Source organism: Notolepis coatsorum (genome assembly GCF_963971535.1).
Source record: "Notolepis coatsorum genome assembly, chromosome: 20".
NCBI lineage: Eukaryota > Metazoa > Chordata > Actinopteri > Aulopiformes > Paralepididae > Notolepis > Notolepis coatsorum.
Window position 1 is genome coordinate 21,563,584 of NC_140184.1, and position 17,156 is coordinate 21,580,739.

The following is a 17,156-nucleotide window of genomic DNA, read 5'->3' on the forward strand; positions in this document are numbered from 1 at the left end:
GGCAATTTCTTTTTGAAAACAGGAGCAGAGAAACTTGCAAGAAACCAAGCAACTGATCAGTAAACAGATAAGATATCACTATTGAAATCAGCGTGAATTGTATGTGTTAGCATTTTATAACATTTAAGGTGGTCCCCCAAGTCAAATCATACGTATGTCTGCTCTACCTATTTCATAACAGGTGAGAATAAGGAACAAATATTTGTATCGTAAATTAATTAATTAATAATCGCCATATAGTCTATTCTCAGTGTATGTGCACTGGAGGCTTCAAGTAGCCTACATGCCTTTTTCATGTTTATATGTTACTACTATTTAAAAACGGAGCTCACTTTTTGTGAGGTTTGGTTGGTTCCCCGCCACACGCTCTCCTGAGGTATGGTGCTGATTGGTGCATTCCCCGCCACACGCTTTTTGAACGATTGCCACTTTCATCACGCAGCTGTCATAGTTTGTGATTAGCGCCCCAGAGGGCTTTATATACCAGGACCTTCCTTCTATCGTTGTCGGTCGTTCTGGAATACAACTGCATTTGCCTGCTTTTCCCCGTTGCTGTTCCTGGTCTACTTTCTCTCCAGGACCTTTCTGTGGAGAACCGCTGTGGAGAACCTTGTCCCCGTTTGGAGCTGCGCCTCGTTTTTGCCCGCTTTACGCGCTGCGCTTTGGTGAGTTTTTGGAAACAAGCCTTTTGGATTATCTGTTTTTGTGTGTTTGGATAACACTGAAGAAATACCGTTTTTGTTTTGTACTGGACTCAGCTAATTTGTGTGTTAGGATAACACTGAAGAATACCGTTTTTGTTTTGCACTGGACTCAGCTAACTTGTGTGTGGTACACCGAAGATCAAGTCACTTGTGATTTATACTGGACTCAGCCACCACACTGCCTCTGTGTTTCGTTGGACTGTTTCTGATATCTCTCTCTCTCTCTCCGTTTTCCACCTTGAGTGAAAGCTGGGAGTATCTGCAGAGCCGCTACAACGTCACATGCCAATTCCCCACCACTATCAGCTGGGAGTATCTGCAGAGCCGCTACAACGTCACATGCCAATTCCCCACCACTATCACCAGGAGGATTCTACAGAGCGGCAGATGACTCTGCCGAAGGCAGTCTCCCTGTTTGTTTGATTATTGTACTTTATCCTTCTTTCAACTCTGTAAATAAATACGCCCTAGCTTTTGGCTAACTCTGAACTTCCTGTCTGTGCCGTTGCGTTTGAGGTCGGTTACAAACCATAACACTTTTGCTCGTACACACCTGTTGGTTGTCCCCTAAACTAAGATGGCGGCGGTCTCGTGACGTCAGTGTCTTTGAGAATTTCAGCTTTAATTCTGGACCTATCAATTTGTTTGGGGGGAAAAGCAATACTTTTTATTCTGCACCTTTCTAAAAGCTCTGTGGATGTATTATTTTTTAAGAATAATTTGTCTACATAAAAATATTATATTGCAAAATATTGAGTTGCAAACAACTGACGTTAGCAATGCTAATCGCAATTAGCACTATGCTAACCTTTGACTATTTCTGTTCAAAGCTTCTGTTTGGAAGGAAATATGGCAGCTAGCAAGCTTATTTAATGTTAGCTGCTTACAAGTAGTGATAAGATGTTAGTTTTGTAGTTTTGCTCATTATTCATTCAGCTTGCTAATGTAATCTGCCAATGCAGGGCTATCACTTCACATATTAATTAGCAAAAAATAAATAAGCTATAGCTGGCTATATCTATAGATGTTATGAGGACATCTATTTTTTGGTCATTTGCTAGAGTATACAGTGAAATGTCACTTTTGCCAGTGCATTTAAAGTAAACTGCTGGCTGCCATTGTCCTGGCACTAATGGTTTAGAATTCCATGGCACTGAGTGAGTTAAGGGGGAGCTGTCACTCAATTCCTTGCTATTATATGTCCAAAAGTGTTGTGTTTGACCGATTTCTGAGAATAAATAATATTAGACGTTTATTAAACATGTTTTGAAAGGCTTTTAGATATAAATAGTGATATCTCAAGACTCAAGCCCAACTTTAACTGTACCTTTGCCATCAGCCATCTTTTCATCCGTTTTCTCATCAGACATGTCAAAAGCTGTGAGGAAACATATTTAACACCTTGATCACTACGGGAAAACACATCACACCTCATCAAATTCACAGTATTAACAATAAAACCAAACTATTACCCCTTTATTAATGTGCACTGTCCCTTTCTTAAAAAGCATTTTAACTGGATGGTAACAATGTTGTAGTTTTGTGGTAAATAAAAATTAAACCATCTTTGACGATCTATCATTATTATGCATAACATACATATTGTAAAGTATCTTGCATTTGCTAATCAGTATACTCCACTGAATTTAAAAAAGAAAAGGATCTTATCCGTTGTTGCTCGGTTAATTGGGCCCAATATCAAGTAGTCTATATTACAGAAGAGGTATCATGACAAACCTGGGTTTTCAATCCCATTGGTCTGATCTTTTACATTCACCTCCTCCGGCTCACTGGGGCCAGGTGGTGGGACCGCCTCCTCTTTCTGAGCCTGAGAACACAGGAGCAACATACAAGAATATATTGTATACTAGCATGGATACTCATAACCAGAGGATAAATGGTGGTTGAGATGTGGGCTTCTGGAACCACCACAGTGGACTCTTGCTGGATGGACTCTATCTTTGCTCCTCCAGTTTCACCTTGTCTACCGCCTCAACAAAGGAAACTGTTGAGGGTGCAATTCCCCCTCTCCTTTGTAAATGCAGAATTATTAAGACACGGTACTTACAGGCCAGCTCTGAGATACTTAGACCGGCAGTCAGTGATGGCAGGAGAGATGTGGAGATGGCAGACCGTGTCAAATTACTATGCCAATTGATCTTCTCTAATTGAAAAAGCATTCCCCTAAATGTTTTTACAGTAGGCAACACTACCAGCGAATTACTGTGACTTGCCCTTTAAAGTATCCTTACTGTAATTGTGTTGTATAGTATGAAACGTTCACAGGCAACAGTGTTGCCAGTGTGTTACCGTCATTAAACCCTATACAAGCCTCACGGTGTGATATGCAAAGCATTCTCACATAGATTGACCTGGTCATACATACAAAGTGCCATGCCTGTGAGCCGCCACTAGGAGCAGAGTGGGATAAGTGTGAGTGAATGACTGAATGAGTGAGAGAGTTAGTGACATTGCCAGTTTCTTTGCATCTAAACTGCTTCTGTGCCATTAACGTATATATACGTGTTTGCTCGCCAACTGTTGAGTGCCAATCACGTATACGTTATTTGGTCCGTTTTCCTTTTTTTCCGATTTTAATATTCTATGCAGTCTCACGGACCTCTATGTTACCGTTGAAAGCCATACTGAGACCACGAGAGTGCAATACCGGCCATATCCTGCTAGGTGGCAGTATCGCCTACCCTTTTAAACCCTGTTCCAGGCTGTGTGTCACATCTAATGTCGTCAGGGCGGAGAATTTGGACCCAGGCAAGTCTAGCAGTTCATCGGAGCACATTGGAACGCATCCAGGACACTCGATGCATGTGTTGTGCCAGATTATGTCAGGGACCCGATGGACATCAATACTGGAAATCGCGATCAGACAATTGGAATATTCTTTTTGGAATAACCCTGATCAAAGGTAAGGACTATCTGACGTCAATCCCACCTTGATCCTACAAAGATTTCACATCGATCCAGCCGATCAACGTATATAGTATTCAAAACGAATGTCGTTGCTGGCGATCAGAGCATCAAGAAAAAAAAACATAATACCTATTATACCTTTGATTTGGAAACAGTAGCGTGTCCAGGCGAGAAACGCAAACGACTTTAGCAAAATTCACATATCACTCCATGTATCAGATTTCATGGAATTAGCCCGGATCGGTCTGAAACTATACAATATTCACCACAGGATAACGCGCAAACGTATACATGAACATATTAACTCTTTTTTGCATGTTGGACGATAGATAGTGACTGTCAAATGAGCCATAGTATTGTCTCCATAGCTATAATATAGAATATAGATATAGCTATGCAAACATCGTGACGCACAGTGAAAATGCCTATCTTTTAGTGTGGCCCAGTGAGAACGGGATAGGGATAGTAGCTGGCAGTGAATGAGTTAAAAACAGCTTTACACTGATGTGCAATGAATAATTTTAAGTAATTTTAAAGAATATGATATGGAGCTCATTTGGAAGGTAAAGGTTTGGATAGTGTACCATACATCACCAACAGAGCAGTTCCAAAGAGTCCATCAGGATGAGGTTAGGGGCTTTGTTCTCTGTCTTATGGCAGAGAGGGGGATGAGAAGGAAGCTGGCTGCTATCCTGGAGAATCCCTCCCACCCCCTCTACGACAAGCTAGTCAAGATGAGAAGCACGTTCAGTCACAGACTCATACCCCCCCGACACTCAACTAACCGCCTCGGCCAGTCCTTCATACCAGCAGCCATCAGGCTCCACAACAGTGGGCAGGGACTGCTGCCAGACATCCAACTACAACTACTAGGAACCTAAAAAGGACAATAACACTACCTTATACTGTGATACTGTGAATACTGTATATTTCAGTTATAGTTGTTATATTGTTTACACTGATTGTTTTTACTACCTGTACATCCCCCCCCCCCCCTCCCCATGCTGCTATGATGTCTGAATTTCCCCAAGGGGATCAATAAAGGAATATCTTATAGCTTTGGGAAAGGGGGTTCTAAAAATGTATGCCTACACCTGTGTGAGCGCGGGCAAAGCCTCCAAGTGCTGTTGCCCCCCGTCTGGGTAACGTCAGTGACTATATGTACACCTACTATGAAAATGTGAGCCTGGAACGTGTTTTGACCCTGTACTGTAATTTGACTACTCTCTTGCCCAATCGGACCTGTACTGTTGATCAATAAATATTCGTATGTTTATTGAAATTGAAATTAGAATAGTCTGTTTTGGTCCGTGTCGAGCCTGAACACCACAAGGCTTGTCACAATACATACATACATACGTGTATACATACATGTATACATACATGTATACATACATACATACATACATACATACATACATACATACATACATACATACATACATACATACATACATACATACATACATACATACATACATACATACATACATACATACATACATACATACATACATACACATACATACATACATACAGTACATACATACAGTACATACATACAATACAGTATACATGGTGTTCTTACTTTGGAATGTTCCGACTGATAATTGTTGATGAGCTGTGCATAGCGGCCCTCTGTCTGCATCAGGTCCTTGTGTGTCCCAGCCTCCTGGATCACACCGTTCTCCAGAACCAACACCTCATCACAGAACTCCAGGTACTGACGTAAACACACAAGGTATTCAACAAGATCACACAGGTGTGGATTGCTTAAGTAATTACAACAAGGGTCACCTAAAATGACTAGAATATAGAATTACAGTAAAGTACAGTCATTATTGCATTCATTATATCATATCACTGGTAACAATTGTAGGCATCCACCTGCCCTTTGACCTTACAGAGAGCAGCATTTGGGTCTTCTCTCAGTAATAACATGACGAATGCCTTGTCTCCAATAGCCAGGGTTTAGCCATGCTGTGGCATATCTGGCAAACTGTGAGCGTCTCCATTGTCTTTTAGAACCTGGACAAACCTGGTTGGAACTGATTATATGGTTTATTATAATATATGGTTTAGCTAAGGAGGTTGTGTTGTTACATTTTGTTTTTGCTTACGTTCTGCTCTGCTGGGATCTCATCATTACTTATTGTAACACACACGGTCCTATAGGACCCCTTCTCTTCTCCCTCTACACTAAATCACTGGGTAGCATTATCACGTCTCATGCCTTCTTGTATCATTGTTATGCCGATGATACTCAACTCTTCCTCTCCTTCCCTCCCTCAGATATCCACGTCTCTGAGCGGATCTCAGCCTGTCTGTCCGACATCTCCGCCTGGATGACGACCAACCACCTCAAAACGGAACCTAAGCAAAACAAAATTTCTCCACCTGCCGGCCAAATCCTCCCCCCTGACCGACCTTTCCATCACAGTCGAGAATGCAGCTGTGACCGCGTCCCCGACCGCCAAGAACCTTGGTGTTGTCCTCGACAACCAGTTGAACTTCTCTGCTCACATCGCAGCAACAGTCAGAACCTGCAGATTCCTCCTGAGCAACATCAGAAGGATCCGCCCCTTCCTGACAAAAGAAGCCACCCAACTCCTTGTCCAATCATCTCCCGCCTCGACTACTGCAACGCACTGCTTGCTGGCCTCCCGGCAACTGCCACCAAGCCTCTTCAACTCATCCAGAACGCAGCAGCCCGCCTGATCTCAAACCTACCCAAGTCGGCCCATGTCACCCCACTTCTTAGGGACCTGCACTGGCTCCCCATTGCTGCACGAATCCGCTTCAAGGCCCTCGACCTGGCATACCGTGCAGCAAAGGGAACCGCTCCCGCCTACCTCCGGTCAATGGTCTCTAACTACACACCCTCAAGACCCCTACAGTCTGCATCTTCTGGCCGCCTCAGACCTACTCCTATCCGAGCTCCGGGAGGGTCATCAAAGAGAAGTCGCCTATTCTCAGTCCTTGCCCCACAATGGTGGAATGAACTACCCACCCCAGTTAGGACAGCTGAAACCCGTCCAATCTTTCGCCGTCGACTAAAGACGCACTTCTTCAACCATTATCTTAAATAAAAAAATAAAAATGATCTAACCCTAACTAACCTTACTGCCATGCACATGTCCTAATAAACTAACCTACACTGTAGCACTCAACACTTTGATGAACATTGTTACTCAGCTGATAGAGTTGTGCCTTCCTGATGACTTGTCGTACAGAACTTGTAAGTCGCTTTGGATAAAAGCGTCAGCTAAATGACTAAATGTAATGTAAATGTAAACACTGAAAGCTTTTGTCACATGCACCTTCATTTGCCCGGCCACGCCCATTTCCGGCTACGTATATAAGCGAGGGGCGTGACCGTACTCTTCCTTCCCTCATTATTCATTCGGAAGTGTTTTGCTACAGGCACACTTTAACAGTGGAAATATTCGCTTTTTTTCTCTTATAGTTTTTTTCTTGTTGCTGTTTCTTTGAGATGGCATCGCCGCCCGGAGGCCGTGGAGCGCCCCTCACTCGTGAGGAGGATAGCTCTGGCCCTGGTGTCCCCATCAACAGACCCCCAACCACAGGCGCGGTCTCTCTGGTGGCAAACGATTTGCGGCGCAAGCTCTCCGCCTCAGCTTGCTCCCGACGTTTCGGTGGTGAGCGAGTATGGCGGGTGGTCAGAGGAGGAGGAAGAGTACGCAGGGCCGCTGGGTTCGATTCCCTTCGGTTCTGCGGAAGAGCTGGTGCCAGAGAGGACCTTGCGCTCTCCTGTAATCACATCCGAGAGGATTACATGGGGGAGACGGGGGGTTTTCCTCTTTGATGCCTCGCTGGCAAGAGTCAGGGTTCGATTCCCCGAAGCCAAATGGCGAAAGGCCTCGTCCTAATACGCGAGACGTAAGGCACGGAGGAAGAGAGGCGGCAGATGGAGCGCACTTCGAGGGGAGAGCCCAGCATCGTACCCTGGAGGACACGAGTTAAGGGGTGCGGGGCTAAGCCTATAGGCTGTGTTCCCCCTTCCTCCACCCTTCTCTCTTCTTCTCTTTCTCTTTACACCTAAACCCCCATATTCCCCCCCAAAAATGACGTTTCTTTCAAATAAAAAGACCCCCCTTTGAGAGTGGCAAGTTTTGTTGGAATAACATGTAATCATTTCACTAATGTGTTTCATGTATGCCTCGTACGGAATAATTGGTAGCTAGCTATCGTGTTTTGGTTTTTCTTTTCCTGTGGGGAAGCGTAAGCAGCCCGACATGTCACTTCTCGTGACAGAGGCTGATACCCAGGTTGTTTTTGGTTGAAACAAACATGCAGTGATGTCACTCAAATATGTTTGAACGTGCACCTGAAACGGGATATAACGGGGGTTATTCTGTAACCCTAGTTATATGAGTTCATGTCAAGTAGGCGATTGTCTATCTTGTAAAATGGAGCCGTGGTGCGTATGTTTTTCTTTTTGTAGACATCACAGGGCTAGCACTGCTTGTGTCAATTATGTCAGATCCCTCCTCTGAGAGGTTATGACATTTGTCAATTATGTCAAAATCCTCCTCTGAACCCCGACCCTGTGAGATACAAAGCTTGCTGGCAGAGTCAGGGTTCGTGGCAGGGTCGGCTCGCTGGCGGAGTCAGGATTCGAAACCCCGACCCCACGAGATTACGACCCCACGGGATTATGGCATTATGAGCGCGGGGAGCCTCCTCAGAGAGTTTCAGAGCCTCCTCCTCAGGGAGTTCAGAGCCTCCTCAGAGTGTTTTGAAGCCCCGGGGACCCCCATATGATGGGACGTGTCCCGCGGCAGCCCAGGAGGTGTTGGATGTGAGACCGAGCCTAAACCGCCTGTGGGTCCCCTTCACTCCATCCCCTGCCATAACGACGTCACTGGGTTCGAGTTTTCTTATTGGCCGAGGGGTATGCCCGTGAGTTGGGGCCTACGTGGTTCAGATCCCAACTCACATTGTCTAATGAGAGGTCTCTACGGGATAAACTGGCATCTTCCCCTCTCGTGAGAGCGGAATTAGTGACAAGTGTTTTTTTCCCAGGCTCTGTGTATAGACTCTCTGCGTCCTGCTCCGCTCCTATGTCCCAGTAGAGCAGAATTTAAGCAAAAACTAAATGTAATGAAGGTTATCCTATAACCCTAGTTACATGAGTTTTTGTGAGCGTTCTACTCTCACGCGCTCACGGGCATGGCCGGGCAAATGAAGGTGCATGTGACAAAAGCTTTCAGTGTTACAATAAGTAATGATGAGATCCCAGCAGAGCAGAACGCTCACAAAAACTCATGTAACTAGGGTTATAGGATAACCTTCATTATAGATGATCAAGTGTGTGTGTGTGTGTGTGTGTGTGTGTGTGTGTGTGTGTGTGTGTGTGTGCGTGCGTGCGTGCGTGCTTGCGTGCGTGCGTGCGTGCGTGCGTGCGTGCGTGCATGCGTGCGTGCGTGCGTGCGTGCGTGTGTGTGGAAGTGTCGGTTCTGGGAAGTCTTCTCTGATTTCAAGTATATTAGAACAGGTTGGTTCCCAACTAACTACTGCAGTTTTTCAATCATAATATTGTTATTATCTCTAAAGATGAAGTCATCAAAAAGATGCTATAGGCTTCATTGATCGTACTGTAGTAGATAATGGTTTTTGCCGGTCACAAAATGGTTCTCTATTCTAGATGCACCTTCAGCAAGGCTCCATCACAGCCAATGGAATATTCCAAGGAAGCGGAGTACTCCACTTTGAAAGCATATCCGCCACCACAGAATCCGACCTGCTTAATCCTACCTGTAGCTGGTGAGTGACCAGGATAATGGATTTCCCTTCCAGTTCCTTCTTGATGCACTCCTCAAAGATGTGTTTCCCCACGTGGGCGTCTACAGCAGATAGAGGGTCATCCAGGAGCAGGATGTCCTTGTTGGAGTAGATAGCTCTGGCCAGGCTGACCCTCTGTTTTTGACCTCCCGACAGATTCAACCCACGCTCACCTATCTGGGGACAGAGAGACGAGACACTCAGTGAGGGTCTCTGAATCAATAAGGACGTCTCTTATTTCGGAATGTGTATGTGCAATGCAAAGAGTATTTAGTTTTGTTCCCAGAAATACATGTCAGTGAGCTAGCATCACAAAGTGTCTGGCCTTTTTTGAAAGTGTGCCGATCTGCGTCAAAGAATTAGATTACCTCCGTTTCATCGCCATATTGAAGAATTGCCAGATCAGGTTTCAAGCTGCAGGCATCAATAACTCTGTCATACCTGAAAGGAAGATGAAAAGGACCTTTTGATGATGGCGCCGCCCCGACCGGCTGCCTCTCTGTTCGCTCCGTCGAGACTGTGTTTACTTTTGTTAATATTTATAGTTTTTAGAGTTTTGTGCGTACCAACTGTTGGTGCATTTAATGTATATGACCGTCAGTCACTCATAGACATTGGATTACGGGAAACTTACCAACTGGATTACTCGCTGGATCAGCTTTCCGAACCACACCAATGGCCTGAAGAAATCCTCCGGAGATTAGGACCAGACCCTTTGTTCCCAGAGCCCAGGAAAAGACGACGAGGAAAGAGGGCTGGGATCCGAAACAGGCTGAGATCCAGACGCCACCGTACACCACTTCCCAGTATATTGCTAGCCAATGTACAATCAATAGACAATAAACTGGATGACATCCGAGCAAGGATTCAATATCAAAGAGACGTTAGGGACTGCAATGTCCTTTGCTTCACCGAAACATGGCTCACACCGGAGGTTCCAGATCACGCAATTCAACCAGCGGATCACTTCTTTATCCATCGAAAGGACCGGACATCATCAGAGTCCGGTAAACAACGTGGAGGAGGTATTGCCTTCATGTTTAACAAAAATTGGAGTGATCCAACGAACGTGAAGGAATTATCCAACCACTGCTCCCCAGAACTGGAATATATAACCATCAAGTGTCGTCCTTTCTTCCTCCCGAGGGAGTTAACGGCGATCGTCCTGGTCGGAGTGTATATTCCACCGCAAGCCAGCAACAAGGTTGCGCTCTCCAGACTACACGACGAGGTAAATAGAATACAAGTGGCTAACGTTAACGCCGCCATTTTAGTACTGGGAGATTTCAATAGCGCCAATCTGAGAAAGGTATTGCCCGACTTCTATCAGCATGTGATTTGCAACACCAGAGGCGGTAACATCCTAGATCACTGTTACACGCAATTTAAAGGTGGCTACAAGGCTCATTCTGATAGTGGCTTTGGCAAGTCAGATCACGCATCCATTTTCCTTTCACCAAAGTACAGACAGAGAATTAAAAGTACTCCCGTAGTCTCGCGAGAGGTGCAGAAATGGGATCTGACGTCAGAAGAGACGATCCGGTCAGTGTTTCACCACACAGACTGGATTGTGTTCCGCGACACAGATAACATTAATGCCTACACGGAGACAGTGCTGGACTATGTCTGTACTAGGGTGAAAGAAACAATCCCCACTACCAAAATGAAAGTTTACCCAAATCAAAAACCCTGGGTAGACAAATCCGTCCGTGAAGCTCTGAGAGAGCGCACCAAAGCATACAATGACGGCCTAGTGGCAGGCAACATGAATGACCACAAGGTGGCGCGACACAACGTAAGGAGGACAGTGTCAGAGGCCAAACGGCGCTACAGGGATAAAATTGAACTCCAGTTTGAACAAGCTGACTCTAGAGCTATGTGGCAGGGGCTCAAAACGATGACAGACTACAAAGGCGCCTCCCTCAAACTGAACAGTGACATCTCCTTAGCAAACGACCTCAATACCTTCTATGCGAGGTTTGATGCTGGTAATAACAACACCAGCTCACAAGCCTCGGCAATGGGGGGGGGGGGGTCGGCTGCTGATGGAGGCGCAGTGTTCAGGGTAACAGAGCATGAGGTGAGGCGGACCTTTAAAAAAGTGAATATCAGGAAGGCAGCAGGTCCGGACGGCATCCCCGGCCGCGTCCTAAAAGTCTGTGCCGACCAACTGGCCCCAGTATTCACTGACATATTTAACCTGTCCTTAGAACAGGCTGTCATCCCCACCTGCCTGAAGAAGTCCACTATTATCCCTGTACCCAAAAAATCCAAGCCTGCTTGCCTCAACGACTACCGCCCTGTAGCTCTCACCTCCATAGCCATGAAGTGCTTTGAGAAGCTAGTAAAGGGCTACATCTGCTCCTCCCTCCCCATCAACATAGACCCCCTGCAATTTGCATACCGCCCCAACAGGTCCACGGAGGACGCCATATCCCATGTGCTGCACACAGCAGCATCACACCTGGACAAGAGGCAGGGGAACTATGTGAGAATGCTATTCATCGACTACAGCTCGGCATTCAATACCATAGTCCCCTCCATACTCATAGCCAAGCTCAGGGACCTGGGCTTGGGCTATGACCTCTGCCAGTGGGTCTTGGACTTCCTGACTGGCAGACCCCAGGTGGTGAGAGCAGGCAACTGCACCTCCTCATCCATCACCCTCAACATAGGGGCCCCCCAGGGCTGTGTTCTGAGTCCCCTCCTCTACTCCCTGTACACACACGACTGTGTGGCTCAGCGGAGTAGCAATACAATCGTCAAATTTGCTGACGACACAGTGGTGGTGGGCCTGATCTCTGCCAACGACGAGAGGGCCTACCTGGAAGAGGTCAAGGTCCTGGCGGGATGGTGCCAGGAAAACAGCCTCTCCCTGAACGTCAGCAAAACAAAGGAGATGATTGTGGACTTCAGGAGGTCGGGGGTCAAGGACTACAGCCCCCTCAGCATCGACGGGGCACCGGTTGAGAGAGTCAACAGCTTCAAGTACCTCGGAGCCTACATATCCGAGGACTTGACATGGACCACACACATTAACAGTGTGGTGAAGAAGGCACGACAACGCCTCTACTTCCTCAGGCGCCTAAGGAAGTTCCAAGTCAGCCAGAAGATCCTTAAGAACTTCTACTCATGTACAATAGAGAGCATCTTGACCGGCAACATCACCTCCTGGTTTGGGAATAGCACTGCAAAAGACCAAAGCAGACTACAAAGAGTGACACGTTCAGCCGAACGCACAATTGGAGGGGGGCTCCCCACCCTCCAGAACATTTACTACAAGCGTTGCAAGGGCAAGGCTAAGAGAATCATTAAAGACTCCAGTCACCCGAACAACTGCCTCTTCGAACTGCTGCGGTCAGGCAAGCGATACAGGAGTCTCAAGGCGAGCACAGAAAGACTCAGAAGTAGCTTCTATCCCCAGGCCATCAGGCTGCTAAACGAACAATGAATGAACACTACACAACAACAACCACCAAACGCACATAGCACACACATCCACACGCACACACCCACTTTAAACAAACACACTGTAGCACCCACTCCACACACTTTATAGCACACACCCACTTTAAACAAACACACTGTAGCACCCACTCCCCACACTTTATATTTATGGATGAAGGATTGCACTACAACTCGTACACCTTACTGTAAATTGTACCTAAAATTGTACCTCATCCCATTTCTGCTTTGCACTAGATAGTACTGTACACTAGTACACTGCATAGTATTGTGTATTGTATATTATATGGTAACTCAGAACATTGTACATATGTCTATACCGAACACTGTGACCTCATTTTCTTCTTCTAAATTCATGCTATATTATGTTATTATGTTATTTGATACTATCTTGTCTAGCACAGTCTCTGGAGCGTAACAGTAAGAAGCATTTTGTATGAAAGTATTCTGTACTTCTGTATGACAACTATTAAAGAACTTGAACTTGAACTTGAACTTGACCTGAAAATCAGTCATCGTCAGAATCTTTTTCAGGACAAGGGTGCTAGTTTTAAGACGTTTTCTCCAAACAACAAACAAGAGTATAGGCAAGCCTAGTTAAACCGGGCCCAGACACGACACTCACGCATGGGGAGTCCGCCAGTCAGTCAATTTGGGACATTCACTCTATTGTAGGCCCCGGCCCTCCGGGTCCACCGAAAAACATCTTGACGCAAGAAAGTTGTCACACCTGCGTGTACAGAGCACTGCAAGGGGGTATTGAATTTGCAATACTGTTAGTGAGAGCTAGCAAGGTGCTCTACAGATGGCATACCATTATCGTAGTAGCATCACGATGGTTCCAACCGGAAAAAATTTGCCGAAAGGTCTGGATTATTACATATCTCGATGTGATTTATCAAGAAATATCTACAGCAAGAATTTTGGGTCTCAATGAATCCAAAATGACAATGTGGTTAGAAGTGGTGGAGAAAATAAAAGCTAGCATATAATGGTAGTGTCTGGTTAGGAGCGAGGGATAATGGATGGATTATCCAATGGGGGGTCCGGGAGGGGGGGGGTACGAGCTAGAGCATATGTGTAGGGTATTAGATAGCAGGTATTGGGGGTATATCCTGTATAAGACATTTAACTATATGGTGATTTCATTGGATGTGCACTGTTAATAATGCTTGTATATCTTATCGTGTGTTGTCATGTTTGTTTATATGTTTGTTTAAAAAATAATAGAAAAATTAAATACAAAAAATAACTATTCTGTTTGACAAATTGTGTTTGGAGAGGCAGTAACTTAGTTTGACATGTGTACTTTTAAGCTAACCTAGTAGCACACAACTTGGGTAAACAAGAATAACGTTATATTCCCAATTGAAAGCACATGGCTAATTTGCAGACACCGGCCTCACTATGATAACTGTTATTGGATTGGTGGCTTGGTGCCAACCTCGTTGTGAAACTACTGGCAGATACAATATTTGATAAATACCTTTGAATTAATCGGTAGGGTAGCAGAGTAAGTGGAGCAGAGCAAGGAAGCAGAGCAAGGATGCAGAGCAGGAGAGAGGGGTGAAGTGAGAGCAAGGGAAATACGGAGACGAAAACGCGAGTTAAGAAGGCAAAGAACAAGTCGATTTGGAGGAAACGGTGACAGTATCCTGTGGCACACAACATGACCGATCAAAGAGAGTATCACCTGTAAGGAGAGGACACCAGTGCTGGCAAGTTAACTCCTTCCATGAACTGTCTCTTCAAACCCCCAACTATCCCGGACTTGACCACCTTGTTTTAAATCCCTGTTCTCCCAGCTTCCCCCTACAAATCTCCAAGCTCTCCTCAGCCACCACTTTAGCCTACCCCAGCCTGCTACCCCCCCCCCCCCCCCATGCCATTTTGCACTTGTGTTTTATGTATCTGGTTTGCACTTGTTTTTGTGTGTTATTTATTGAATACAGCATATATCATTTCACCAAATACTGTTTGCCTGCCTCTTATTTAAACCCTTATCACAAGCTAATCTTTTTGTAGTGGAGGTTACTAGAGTTAACCGGTATTGGACAGTAAGCTTTATTTAGCTTATTTGATTTGTTGACATGTTTAGCCTGTCTGGCGCCCAAAGCACAATTATAACATTTTAATATTTGATTATATTGGGCTGACCACCACTACAGTAGTGACAGGCCTTACTCCACTACAGCTTATCATTGGCCATCTGAAGGCTCAATGATTGCCATGGTTAAATTATCTATAGCTGACAAGCCAGTTCATCCTTATTCAGTGCATTGACATAGAGAGAAATTTGGTTGATTTTGGTTGTTTTCTGGTGTACAGACTCGTGAAAAACCATAGAATTAATTAAAATTCATATAGCTGTTCAATTGAAAAGGGCCAATACATTTTCCAACGTGACAAAAACACCACTGGCTGCTGTACTGGAGTTTGTTTGACCTTAATTTGTGCTATAAAATTGTTCTTCTATGTATATTATTATTATCATCATCATCATCATCATCATCATCATCATCATCATCATCATCATCATCATCATCATCATCATCATCATCATCATCATTATTATTATTATTATTATTATTATTATTATTATTATTATTATTATTATTATTATTATTATGGGGAAGCTATTTGAACAGGTGAGTCAGTTAAAACAACCAGATAAGTCGGACCAATTAAAAAGAGTACAGGAAAGATGAAGTAGATACATGATTCTGTCTCACATAATGCTATTCTAATCAGAGTTTTGGAGGATCAAGAAACAAGGGCGGGTTTGAGATTTCAATCAATGGTTTTTAAAAACATTCATTACCTACCCTACCTCACCGAGATCCTGCACCCCTACACCCCATTACGGTCTGTGAGGTCTGCTGACCACCAGTCCCTCCTTGTTGTCCCCAAATCCAGGCTAAAGAACAGGGGGGACCGTGCGTTTGTGGTTATAGCCCCCAAAGTCTGGAATGAGTTGCCTCCCGACTCGAGTCCCCACATTAGGCTGGCCTCAACGCTCCCAATGTTTAAATCCCATCTAAAAACACATCTGTTCTCCCTAGCATTTAGGAAAATTTACAGGTTGCTGCCGTAATATGTGTGTGGTTCTGTGTGCATTGTATTGTGATTAGTCTATGTGTTTTTGTTTTGTTACTGTATTGAACTATTGATTGATTGTGAAGCACTTTGGTCAACGTTGTTGTTTTTAAACATGCTATATAAATAAAGTTGGATTGGATTACCTGGTTTGGTCAAACGGTTCCCCCATCAGAATGTTGTCTTTGACACTTCCATGGAATATCCAGGCCTGCTGTGAAACGTAAGCAAACGTTCCATCGGCTGTGATGGAGCCTTGCTGAAGGTGCATCTAGAATAGAGAACCATTTTGTGACCGTCAAAAACCATTATTGCTACTACAGTACGATCAATGAAGCCTATAGCATCTTTTTGATGACTTCAGCTTTAGAGATAATAACAATATTATGATTGAAAAACTGGAGTAATTAGTTGGTAACCAACCTGTTCTAATATACTTGAAATCAGAGAAGACTTCCCAGAACCGACACTGCCACAAATTCCAAGAAGGTTGCCCTACAGGGATGAACAAACGTAAATGTATTGTCTGCTGCCAACCTGTTAAACACAACTTTACCAGTCACTGATCCCTCAGAGGAAATTCCACTGAAAATGAATTTCAGGTTCCGGTTGTTATCTGGTCAAAGATGGCAATTTCCTTAAAAATTCCAAAGATATTCCTTTCCTGTTATTTTGAATTAGGAGCTCTCATGGTCAAGGACAATGCACTCTTGTGTCATCATTGGACGCCTGAAATGGTTAAAAGACAGTTTTTGCATCTATATTAACCTCTTAACCCTTTCACTGCCACACAACAGCTGGTTAACCCTTTCACTGCCACACGACAGAAGGTTACCCTTTACTATCACACAACCGACGACGACCTTTCGATGAGCGTTGGAATTTTTCCGAACGACACTTCCCAAAGGCCTCTATGGGGTTTCAAGCAAATTACTTCTGTATGCATTTTCTTAATATATCTTATTACTCGGGATAATAAACCACAAAACGTAACGTTATTGGCATATATTGATGCACAGTTAGTTTCTCTTCCCTATTTTTTGTTTAAAAATGGTGGCACCCTGGTACATACAGTAGATTTCATTATCTGTTCTTATGCACGCCTGGTGATACTAAATCCAAATTGAACATTTGAAATATAAGATTTGGCACAATCCA

The 17,156-nt window shown here is 44.5% G+C and overlaps 1 protein-coding gene across 1 annotated transcript in view; it reads right to left on the reverse strand.

Moving 5' to 3' along the window:
- LOC311246825 (ATP-binding cassette sub-family C member 12-like) overlaps nt 1–17,156 on the reverse strand; it is a gene marked incomplete at both ends in the record, with an annotated part of 128,365 nt that overhangs the window by 59,529 nt on the left and 51,680 nt on the right. Inside the window, 7 exons of the mRNA XM_084337071.1 lie at nt 2,032–2,082; nt 2,442–2,532; nt 5,221–5,355; nt 9,411–9,614; nt 9,806–9,878; nt 16,145–16,269; nt 16,422–16,493. Of these exons, the coding sequence (XP_084193197.1) occupies nt 2,032–2,082; nt 2,442–2,532; nt 5,221–5,355; nt 9,411–9,614; nt 9,806–9,878; nt 16,145–16,269; nt 16,422–16,493 (751 nt within the window). The remainder of the gene's footprint in view (nt 1–2,031; nt 2,083–2,441; nt 2,533–5,220; nt 5,356–9,410; nt 9,615–9,805; nt 9,879–16,144; nt 16,270–16,421; nt 16,494–17,156) is intronic.